The 12967-nt window shown below is 33.9% G+C and overlaps 2 protein-coding genes across 2 annotated transcripts in view; one reads left to right on the top strand and one right to left on the bottom strand.

The window, feature by feature from the left end:
* LOC134709808 (tRNA (32-2'-O)-methyltransferase regulator THADA-like) overlaps positions 1–12967 on the bottom strand; it is a 92275-nt gene that overhangs the window by 37846 nt on the left and 41462 nt on the right. The window lies entirely within an intron of this gene.
* On the top strand, positions 5259–8567 carry LOC134709957 (uncharacterized). Its single transcript, XM_063570082.1, has 2 exons — positions 5259–5367; positions 6739–8567. Exon 2 carries the CDS (start codon positions 6991–6993, stop codon positions 8407–8409), a length of 1419 nt encoding a protein of 472 aa, XP_063426152.1. The 5' UTR covers positions 5259–5367; positions 6739–6990; the 3' UTR covers positions 8410–8567.

The raw sequence follows: 12967 nt of genomic DNA, 5'->3' as shown, positions 1-12967 counted from the left end.
GTTATTTTGGAACATATCCTGGGTAGGAGTCTGTTATCAGTTATGTTGGAACATATCCTGTGTAGGAGTCTGTTATCTGTTATTTTGGAACATATCCTGTGTAGGAGTCTGTTATCAGTTATTTTGTAACATATCCTGGGTATTAGTCTGATATCAGTTATTTTGGAACATATCCTGTGTAGGAGTCTGTTATCAGTTATTTTGGAACATATCCTGTGTAGGAGTCTGTTATCAGTTTTTTTGGAACATATCCTGGGTAGGAGTCTGTTATCAGTTATTTTGGAACATATCCTGTGTAGGAGTCTGTTATCTGTTATTTTGGAAAATATCCGGTGTAGGAGTCTGTTATCAGTTATTTTGGAACATATCCTGGGTAGGAGTCTGTTATCTGTTATTTTGGAACATATCCTTTGTAGGAGTCTGTTTACAGTTTTTTTGGAACATATCCTGTGTAGGAGTCTGTAATCTGTTATTTGTGAACATATCCTGTGTAGGAGTCTGTTGTCAGTTATTTTGGAACATATCCTCTGTAGGAGTCTGTTATCAGTTATTTGGAACATAAAACAGCAAAATTACCATAAAAATTTCAAAGTCAGGGGCAGCAACCCAACAACCAGTTGCCAGATTCATCTGAAAATTTCAGGGCAGATAGATCTTGACTTGCTAAACAATTTAACTCCTTTCTGAATTGCTCTTAATGCTTTGGTTTCAGAGTTATAATCCAAAATCTACATTGTACCCCTATGTTCTATCTTTAGCCATGGTGGTAATCTTGGTTGGTTGGCAGGGTCACTGCACATATTTTTCAAACTAGATACCTCAAGGATGATTACGGCCAAGTATGGTTAAATTTGGGCCATTAGTTTTAGAGGAGAAGATTTTTGTAAAAGATTAGAAAAAAAATACGAATAAGATTGGTAAATCAGGTGCTCCCCAGGGCACAGCTTTATACTACCCATGTGGTCCAACCCTGAACAGTTGGCAAATTTGGTCACAATATTCAAGCTTGATACTGTCTGAATTTGGATTGTGATAAAAAATTTGACATAATATAGGTTCTTATTCATATTTCGCCTTCGGTCTCAAGTAATGAATTAGCTTAACTTCTCTGTGAGGGATGAAGTTAACATGTAATATCTCTGTTTAAAGAAACGAACTATAACCATCGGACCATAGATAGCCAGTGACCTTGACCCTAGTATATAAGCACCTGTTCCATAATAACTCGTCATTATTTTTCTAGAGGGGTGAAGTAACCACTTACTTCACGGTTATTTTTCTTAATAGTTTATAGTTTTTTTGGTTGGTAAGTTATTTTTTCCTAGTTTCTTAAATCCCATTGTCTTGAGAATTAAAGAATTTCTTGTCTACGAGGTACGACAAGTGTTGATATTAATTAGAAATAAAGAATTTCTTGTCTACGTTGTACGACAAGTGTTGTTGTAAATAAATAAAAAAATATTGTCTACGTTGTATGACAAGTTTTTTCATTAAAGTTTTTGCCTACGTAGTACGGCAATTTGTTAGTTTGTTATTATACTCTTGTTTGTTAAACAGGTAGATAATTACAGGTTTATTTCTCTTTAACTGAAGGTCGCTTGTACTCTTCATGTTTAGCACGTGTTTTACCTGCACAGGTACACGTTATATTATTCAAACTTTTAAAATGACTGAGTCTGAAAATGAAGATGTTTTGCTTTTGCAAGATGAAAATGATATTGATAATGAAGCCGATGGCTATGATTTTCAGCATCTGTATGTTGCTAATGGAATAAAAAATGATGATTTGAATAGGAAAACTAGAGGTAGTGTCAATAAACCTCCTAAAAAGCCTAATAGAATTATAAAAGGCACTGCCATTTCGAGTGACAAGGCACCTAAATCAGTCAAAAGGAAAGCTAAGGCTACTAGTGCTACTAGTAAAGCCACTAAATCTCCTACAGTTGAGGATTTATCTCCTGAGGAATTATCAGTGTTGAGGGATAAAATGGGCATATCTACAATGGGCAAGTCTATTGACACTTTGACTCATCATTTTAGAGGATTTATTAATAATTGTGGGAAAGAGCCTGTAAGGGCCCCTAGGTGTGAGACAGTTTCACAGTCTTCCATTCAAGCAGAGGTTGTGAACCCTGCTGCTGTATCCTCTAACACTCAAATTTTGCCTTTAGAGGCTAATTTAAATACAGATTCTGTTCAGGATTTTGATCTGGATTACTTGGAGGATCCAGTATATTTACCTCCTTCTGGAGTCTCTGCTAGGGCTGATGATAGTCCAGCACCAGTTGATTTTGACACTTCTTTTGACCCAGCCCTAGGGTTTTCTAATGCCTTTAGGGCTCCTCTTAGTGAGGTTAATGTACCACTATCTCAACCTGTTGTTGAACAAGGTGAACAATACGATTATGATTTTGATTGGGAAATCCCACAGTTGAATACTGAAGGGAAGACTGGGCCTAAATTATCTTCTGGGCTTTCAAAGGCTGTAAATGCTGCAATGTCGGTTAAATCAAATTACGAGAGTATTAAATTGATCGAGGAGAGATATTTACGGCCAGAAAATTGTGAGAACCTTTGTGTTCCTAGGGTCAATAAGGAGATTTGGACCGCACTGCCTAGACAGGCCCACACTGCTGATTCCAAAATGCAAGAAACTCAAAGATATTTTGTTAAGGGGTTGACCCCTATTGTTCAGTTGGCCAATCAGTGCTGTAGGAATGAGCCTTTAATGTTTAAACCTATTTGAAATTCTGATGTTCCGGTGGATTCATCACTCTTTGGGGCTGACTGCATGAAGCAGATGAAGGAACTTGGTGACTACACCAAGATTCCAATAGCTAGTCCTAGATTCCTAGGTAGAGGATCTAGGTCCAACAACTTTAGTGCTCCAAGCAACTTTAGTAGAGACCATTATCAGTCTTTAAACTCCATAGGCCCTGTCGGTCGACAGGGCGGACGACAATTCCCCTCCCTAAGAGGCAGAGGAAGAGGTTTCCAGACAGGGAACAGAGGGTCCCAAAGAGGTCACAACTCTCAGGGAGGGTTCAACCAGAACAACCATTATCGACAATAGTTAAGGTGAAAGAACTTAATTATCCCGTATGGGAAAGTATTACAAGTGATCTATGGATATTAGATACAGTTAGAAATGGTTATAAAATTGAATTTGATGTTGAGCCACAAGCTTCATCTTTTATGCATGAAATACATTTCCCTGTTCACAAGATTGAAATTATTTCAGAAGAAGTCCAAAAATTATTGGCTAAGGGAGCTATTAAAGAAGTTGAATCATTGGAGAACCAGTTTATTTCCAAGTAATTAATTCCCACCCTAGGGATTATGAGTTAGACCCACCCTTTTCTTATGGGTTTTTTGATAGACACAAACTTGCTTTAAATTATGACGAGTTATTATGGAACAGGTGCTTATATACTAGGGTCAAGGTCACTGGCTATCTTTGGTCTTATGGTTATAGTTCGTTTCTTTAAACAGAGATATTACATGTTAACTTCATCCCTCACAGAGAAGTTAAGCTAATTCATTACTTTCGAGCCTCAGGCTCATATTCTAAGAATGACCTTCATCCTGCACATCCAAGATATGCTTGGATGAAGGAACATTTTTGTCACAAAACACAATACTGTGCAATTGAAGATTTCTTCTTGAAACTTTTCAAAATTTGAATTTTGAAAATTTTTGAAAAAAGAGGAATCCCTTAAAAAAATGGTAAATAAAAAATCCCTCCCACCCCTCTAACTTATTGGAATCCCCTAGGAGCAATAACCTATTAACTGAATCTCATGCTTTCCTTTGTAGTATTGAACTTTGTAGTACAATTTCAGAAATATCTATTCACATAAACACAAGTTATTGTCATGATTGTTTAGAAACTAGAAACATGCTTCTTTTGGCCCTTATTTGGCCCTTAATTCCTATGTATTTTGGGCAATTAACCAAAAAATTATTCCCAGCCTCCCTTTTGTTATATATATTACATTGTGGTACCATTTCATAGAGATCCATACAATTACACAAAAGTTATTGTTTGGAAACGAGAAAAATGCTTATTTTGGCCCCTTTTTGGCCCTTAATTCCTAAACTTTGGCCACATAACTTCTTATATGAATTCAAACCTTCTACTTGTGGTTTCAAACATTGCTGTATAATATCAGAGCAATTGAAATACTTGTTCACAAGACTATTATACTGAAACTAGAAAAATGCTTGTTTTTGGCCCCTTTAGGGCCCCTAATAACGGTTGGGACATGATCATCCCCAAAATCAATCCAAACCTTCCTTTAGTGGTATTGAACCTTTGAAATTTTTTTATAAAAATCTATTCCCTTATATCTGGGTGACCAATGCATATCCATCTCACTCCATTGGATCTATCTAATGCTTACTATCCGATATTCAGTTGGACAAACACCCCCCCCCCCAAGCTTTCCTGCCTTTTAAAACTGGCTGGATGCCCTCCTGGAGAAGCCAAACCCTATACAATGACCATAAATTATTACACATGTTCCTTAATCACTGATATTTCAAGCAGTCACTGAATCTTGAAAATGAGGCTTTGAGAATGGACAAATGAAATACAGAATCTTTGTAAAATACGGAATCTGCATCCAAAGTATGAAGAATCTACCCAGGTCTTCTACATTTTGAAATATTCAGCTTTATAAATTTACATATAATTTATGCTTACTCCAGATATTAATCCCTTTGTTTTGCATACAACAACTTTCATGGCAGGCAGAGCAAAAATGTTAACTATAGTGTTTTCTATTATTATTTTGTTTATATTATTTTCAGGTACATTATACTGGTTGGTTTTGTTTAAAGATTAGTAAAGACACTAGATTAGATTTAGACTTTGTGTGGAAGCCAAATATAGTCATTTAACAAAAAAATATTTAGTTTTATTAGTAAAGCTCATTGAAATATTTATTGACAGTATGATTCCTAAAATGAAACAAATTTTATTGCATAGAAAACATTGATTCTATATATAGACAAGGTTAAAACCAGAGCAAAATCACACTATAATACAAAGTTATAGCAAATATTTTGTCACCTTATAAGATGAGAGACAAAATACATGTATATCCAGATTCCACAAAGATTTTTTCTGTATTTAGAAACATGGTAAGACCATTTTTCTCTAATAGAAAATTTAAATCCCACTGAGGTCTTAATGACAAAAGGTTATTTTGAACTTTTATTTTTTGGGTCAGTTATTTTCTACGTCATTTAAATATCAATAATTAGCTGAATCAGGTATTGACATGTCCTTAATAACTTCCTGGTTGGTCGACATTGAAGAAACCCTGAAAGAGAACTAATCTTTTGTCATTACAAAATCAACAGGTATTTGGTTAAATTATTAGTTATTTTATTTAATGACCAGGTATAAAATACAGAGTAATGTGTATGTAATCATGTCCATACATTGTAAAAAATATGTCTCATGTTCAAAGGAGTAGGTTCTAAGGTCCTAAATGGTCCCCTTTTTTAGCATAAATTTCAAGCTAGGATTTATTGAGCAATATCACAAAAAAATTATAGCTAATACAGTGATTAGATAGGAAATAAACCATTTTGTTGAAAATTTACATTCCTGCATTTTATTATGACCTCACAAGTTGTACTCATATTAAAAAAAATGTACATTTCTACCATAAAATCAATAGAAATAGGCAAATTTCCAAATATTATTGGACAGGGAACATAGAGCTTATACATAGACAACAAAGATCTTTTAAAATAATGTGTTTAAGGCATTTCATGTCTTATTTGAATATTTAGTTTGTCGACTCCTGCGCTCAATGATTCATGGTCCTTAATTTGGTTGAAGTCCAGCAGATTTTCACCAAAATCTCTTATCTTTACTTTTTGGGATGTAAAAAATGAACGTGTTAGAATTAAACTTTGACAAAAATAGTTCTATTTAACTTTCTCACATGTCTCTAAGTCACCTTAAAAACATTTTTTGTCTTTTAACATTGAACTTTATAATCAGGGCCAAATATTGCCCTTACCGAACTAACTTCTTTAATAATCAACAATGTAATCCATCATGTATCTGTGTGATTGAGAATTATATATTCAAACTAATTCTGTTGTATGTAATCAACAAGAAGCACAGCTAGTGACCAATACACAGGGTTAATGCATGATAATCAAATACAATAAGCAGCAACAAACGACAATCATTGAAGAATCCAACACGTCCCTGTCCCAAGTCAGGAGCCTGTAGTCATTCACTGTTTTTAGTTTGTTGTACATTATATTTAAGGAATGACTGTATTATTTTTTCTGTCTATGAAGAAATAACATAAAAAATTTGGTGTACACTGAATAACGCGTGTAATGGGTTATTTAACAGTGTGCACCAAATTTTTTATGTTATTTCGAATAGACAGAAAAAATATTACAGTCATTTCTTATAATTTAATTATAAATTCCATTTTACATCGTAGAAAACCATGAAAAAACATTGATGACGTCACGGTCACATAACTAAATTATGTCTATGGGCTCATAAAAATTTTACGTCAGCCAATCAGAAGGGTGTTACATCTAAAATTAAATTATTTGCAATTGTTCACTGTTTTGTCCATGTGTTCGTTTTCACCTTTGAATTTTTTATTTATATTTTTCATTTCGAGTATCACCATCCATTCAACTATTTGAACCTTGACAAGAAAGCAAAATAACTTTTATCTTTGAAATTTTTAGGCCATGTCATCCAGTAAACCTATTCCATGTGGACCTTGTATAGAAGGAAAAGTAAACACTTAAGCTGACATCTGGTGTTACAACTGTGATGAAGGATTATGCTCAACATGTTCTGGTTATCACACAAGATCCAAAGGAGCACGTGATCATAAGACTATTGACATTAAAAGTTCTAACCCATCTGTCCAAACTATTAAAACAGAATGTGAAAAACATGATCAACAGCTCACCTTGTACTGTCCAAGTCATTTGATGCCTTGCTGTGATGAATGTATATCCAATACTCATTTGAAATGTACCGGAATAAAAAGTCTAGCTAGCATTGTGGAGAAAACCAAGATTGAAAAATCTAAAGAATCGGTAGAGAAAGAAATTAACTCCATCTTACAACTCTTAGGTAAAATTGTAAATAACAAATCACAAAACATTAAAAGAGGAGAACAAGAATTTGATAGAATCAAAGAATTCATTGTAAAAATACGCAAGGAAATAGATGAACATTTAACCCACCTAGAAAAGAAGATATACCAAGAAGCAGATACCATCTTGAATCAGGAAAAATCAAAAGCCACAGATTTAATCGCTGAAATTGAAGAAAAACAGAAAAACTTAAAGAAAATCCAAGACCAATTACATACAGTCATGCCACATGCCTCAAAACTCCAATCATTTCTAGGAGTACATATGATTGAACAACAAGTACATCAATGTCAACGATACATAGATGATCTTGAAAATGACGATAGGGCAAAAGAGTTTAACATCAAAAGGGAGAAAAATAATGAAACAGAAAAGATAATAAAAAAGTTAGAATCCTTAGGTGAATTAACTGTTGTTAAAACAGATAAGGATTTGAACAGAGAAACCAGTGTGAGGAGGAAAGCACAAGTAGAATCACGAGAAAAATCCAACATAAACAACATGATCATGAACATTGAGAAAAGGATAAAGATCAACATGGATAACGGGGTGAGTGACATGATTTTTCTTATGGATGGAAGACTTATAATGGTAGAAAGATTTGGCAAAGTTAGCCTACTTACTCCTGATGGCAAACTACAGAAACATTTACCTATACCTGGTGAAGCCTTCAGTGTTACACAGATCAATCAAGAAACTATAGCCGTAACTTATCCTTATGAGACAGCCATTAAGATCTTCAATATAGAGAATGAAACAGTAACCAAAGTTATCACATTAGATAAAGAATGCTGTGGATTATCATCATCAGATAATTCTCTTGTTGTAGGTTTGAGTAATGATGAAATCCGTATTGTAGACTTAGAAGGAAATACACTGAAGTCAATACAAGTTGAGGGTGAATCATACCTGGTGAACCTTGTTTACTGTAATGACAGAGTAATCTTTAGTGACTGTAATGGTGAAGTAGTATACTGTGTTGATCAATCAGGTAAACAGATCTGGCAATATACACAGGATTTATCAGGACCAATTGGACTTTGTACAGATACTTTTGGTAACATTATTGTAGCAGACCAGGACTCTCATAGAATTATAGTAATATCAAAAGATGGAAAGGATAGTAAAGTACTGCTTCGTCGTAAACTGGTGTATCCTAGATGTATTTGTTTGAAACAAAATGAGTCTTCAGGTTTTATATGTGATAACAGTGACAAACGCTTGACAAAATTCAATTTATCTTCTGAATGAAATATACACTGTGGAGTCCAAATATCGCCTGACTTTGATACATGTACTAAAACTAACAACTCTTTATTGATATATATTTTAAAAAATTGAGTCTTCAGGTTTTATTTGTGATTGCATAGGCACATACCTGACAAAATTCAAAATAGATGAAATATACACTGAGGAGTCCAATGATTACCTGATTAATTTACGATAAAGTAACACAGTACATGTACAGGAACTAACATATAAAAAAGAAGATGTGGTATGATTGCCAATGAGACAACTATCCACAAAAGACCAAAATGACACAAAATTAACAACTATAGGTCTCCGTACAGCCTTCAACAATGAGCAAAGCTAATACCATATAGTCAGACATAAAAGGCCCCGATAAGACAATGTAAAACAATTCAAACGAGAAAACTAACAGCCTTATTTATGTAAAATAATGAACGAAAAACAAATATGTAACACATATACAAACGACAACCACTGAATTACAGGCTCCTGACTTGGAACAGGCACATACATAAATAATGTGCCGGGGTTAAACATGTTATGTCTACTTATTAAATATCATACAGAATCAGTAAACTTAGTTGAGTCTGTTATCAGTTATTTTGGAACATATCCTGTGTAGGATCTCCTCAGCATGTTCATAATTATCAACATCTATTAACTTCTAAAATATTGAGGTTCAATTTGATATCTGGCATGAGATTCAAAGGATTCAATAACAGGCTATTATTTGAACTTTGAATTATTTTCAATTATGGAATTTGCATAATTTCTTGTGTTTAAATTTTTTTGATATATCCTATGTTTATTTGGTATTATAATCTATATAGAGGTTAATAACACTTTCCATACAAATTGTTTTGGTTAGATAGTGTTGTGTGCGGCACAGTTTATTCTATTGAAAATATGAAATTTTCTTTGTAATAGAAAGTGTTGTGCGCAGCACAGAACATTTCTGTACAGAAAAAAACATGGAATTTATTAAAAATTCAATAACAATTATTCAAGCAAATTCCATAATTAAAAATAATTCCAAGTTAAAATAATAGCATGTTCAATGTTAAATAAGAATAATGACAAAATTTTTTGTGTTGATTGAAAATAACACATCTCCGGTATATGTCATATATAGTTTCCAGTAGTACAAGACAGGGGCAGATCCAGATATTTAAAAAAAGGAGGGGGGTAGGTGGAGGGTGTCCAAACCCAGGACAAAAAGGGGGATTCCAACTATATGTCCCCATTCAAATGCATTGATTGTCCAAAAAAAAAAAGGGAGGTTCCAACCCCCAGAACCCTCCCCCTTGATCCGCCAAAGCAAAAAACCCAGGATGGATTCAAACAGAAATGGTTTGAAATGTAGATCAGATGCTCTGCAAGGCGCAGCTTCATATGATAGCAGAGGTCGAACCCCGAACAGTTGGGGCAAGTATGGACACTACATTCTAGCTTGACAAAGCTCTGAATTTGGATTGTGATTAAATAGTTGAAACAGCATAGGTTTCTGACACAGAATGAATGTGGTCAAATGAACTTAAATAACATGAATGAACGAATGAACATAAAAATCTAAACTAAAACAAGCTAGTACTTTTCTTGTACTTCAGGTTTAAACAAGTTTGCACCCCCTGTCTTATCACAATAAGGAGATGTGGTATGATCTCCAATGAGCAATCGTAAATCAAATAGCCTGCTTTTTCTTGAACCATAATCAAGTAATAATGAGAGGGTGAAGCTCAACTCCCTGTCATACAGACATACCTTACAAATATACCATTCAACAAATATAGTTGACAATTGCTTAATGTATATGAAAAATAACAAAACCATTAAACAAGAATGTGTCCAAAGTACGAGGATGCCCTACTTGCACTTCCTTTTTCTATATACAATTTACCATGAAATTGGAGTATAAAACTCTAATTTGGCATTTAAAATTAGAAAGATTAAATCATATGAAACATGTGTACTAAGTTTCAAGGACTTCAACTTCATCAAAAACTACGTTGACCAAAAACTTTAACCTGAATCGGGACAGACGGATAGATGGATTAACGGACGAACAACCAAACAGAGACCAGAAAACATAATGCCCTTCTACTATCCCCAAGACATCAATGGTCATAATCTCAATTTAAATTTCAAATGGAGTTTGCAACCATAATTACCCGTTTAAATACATCATAAAAGTCTTACAAGAGTGCACACACTGAAATGTCTCGCCTTCTATACTAATCATTGATATTATGTTGATAGTCCTAAGTATAAAGCTTTATTACAACTGTCACATAAAATTAACATTAACCAAGATAACTAAACAAAGACCAAAAAAACTTGAAAATGAGGTCAAGGTTAGATGAACCATGCCAGGCAGACATGTACAGCTAACAATGCTTCTATACAACATGTACAGTTGACCTATAGCTATTAGGCTATTACTTATAGTTTTAAAAGAAAAATAGACCAAAACATTAAAAAACTTAACACTGTGCAATGAACCGTGAAAATGAGGTCAGGGTCAAATAAAACCTGCACGACTGACATAAAGATCATAAAATATTTCCATGCACCAAATATAGTATACCTATGGATTAGATAAAAAGACCAAAACTCAAAAACTTAACTTTGACCACTGAACCATGAAAATGAGGTCAAATTCACATGACATCTGCCTGCTAGATATGTACACCTTACAATCATTCCATACAACCAATATAGTAGACCTATTGCATAAAGTATGGGAAAAACAGACCAAAACACAAAAACTTAACTATGACCACTGAATCATGAAAATGAGGTCAAGGTGAGATGACACCTGCCAGTTGGACATGTACACCTTACTGTCCATCCATACACCGAATATACTAGACCTATTGCTTATAATATCTGAGATATGGACTTGACCGACAAAACTTAACCTTGTTCACTGATCCATAAAATGAGGTCGAGGTCAAGTGAAAACTGTCTAACAGAAATGAAGACCTTGCAAGGTATGCACATATCAAATATAGTTATCCTTCTACTTATAATAAGAGAGAATTCAACATTACAAAAAATCTAAACTTTTTTTTAAAGTGGTCACTGAACCATGAAAATGAGGTCAAGGACATTGGGCATGTGACTGACAGAAACTTTGACACATGAGGCATCTATATACAATTAAGTATGGAGCATCCAGGTCTTCGACCTTCTAAAATATAAAGCTTTTAAGAAGTTAGCTAACACAGCCGCAGCCACCGTAGCCGCCAGATCACTATCCCTATGTAGAGCTTTCTGCAACAAAAGTTGCAGGCTCGTGAAAAATAGAAAATGACATACATTCATGGCTAATATTAATAATAGTTAATAGTAACTTAACATAAATTGCTTCCCCAAGTGCAGCTGAAAACTAATGCAGATGTCCAACCATGAAAAGTGAACACAATATTCATGCTAAATAAAGGTCTGAATTTGGATCATAATTAAATTTTTTACACTTATATATTTTTGTTTCTGACACAGAATAACTATTGTCAAAGAACTTATATTCAATTCTTTGATTTTGTGCAATACACTAGCTATGCTGTTGTAAATTGCCCCCCTCAACAACTAAAAAAAATATGCCTACCTTCTTTTTGTGGTTTCAAACTATGTGTTTAAATTTCATAGAGATCCATTCACTTAAACTAAATGTCTTGGACGATTACAAAAAAATTGTGTGGTCGTATAAAAGTGTTGCTTACAGTTATTAACCAGATGCTCCGCAGGATGCAGCTTTATACAACCGCAGAGTTGGAGCCCTGAACATTTGGGCAAGTATGGACACAACTTTCAAGCTTGATACAGCTCTGAATTTGGATTGAGATTAAGTAGTTAACACAGCACAGGTTTCTGACACAGAATGAATGTGGTATGAGAACTTAAACTTAAAAACTTTAAATTTTAAATTGGACATTACCTATGATGGTCCAATATCCAAAATCTAATTCATGGTTAGATCAAGCATATCAAAGAACCCAAAGAATTCATTTTTTTATGAAATCAAATAAAGTTCAATTTTGGACCCTAAGGACCTCAATGTGGACCAATTTGATAACTTGGCTTATATATCAAAAATCTAAATACATAGTTAGTTTCAGCATATACCAAAGAACCCCATATATTCAATTTTGTTTGAAATCAAACAAAGTTTAACTGGACCCCAATTTGGACCAACTTGAAAACTGGGCCTATAATAAAAAATCTAAATACATGTTTAAATTCAGCATATCAAAGAACCCCAAGGATTAAATTTGTGTTGAAATCAAACAAAGTTTAATTTTGGACCTCAATTTGGACCAACTTGAAAACCAGGCGCCCTTAGGAAATTAATGTAGACCAATTTGAAAATGGGACAAAATATAAAGAATCTACATACACAGATTCAGCATGTCAAAGAACCCCAATTATTCAATTTTTGATATAATCAAACAAAGTTTAATTTGGACCCTTTGGGCGCCTTATTCCTAAACTGTTGGGACCAAAACTCCCAAATCAATCCAAACCTTCCTTTTGTGTTGATAAACCTTGTGTTTGAATT

Source organism: Mytilus trossulus, chromosome 3 (genome assembly GCF_036588685.1).
Source record: "Mytilus trossulus isolate FHL-02 chromosome 3, PNRI_Mtr1.1.1.hap1, whole genome shotgun sequence".
In the NCBI taxonomy this organism is placed as follows: domain Eukaryota; kingdom Metazoa; phylum Mollusca; class Bivalvia; order Mytilida; family Mytilidae; genus Mytilus; species Mytilus trossulus.
The sequence above is the reverse complement of the archived record's forward strand: the minus strand, read 5'-3'. Positions and strand labels throughout refer to the sequence as shown.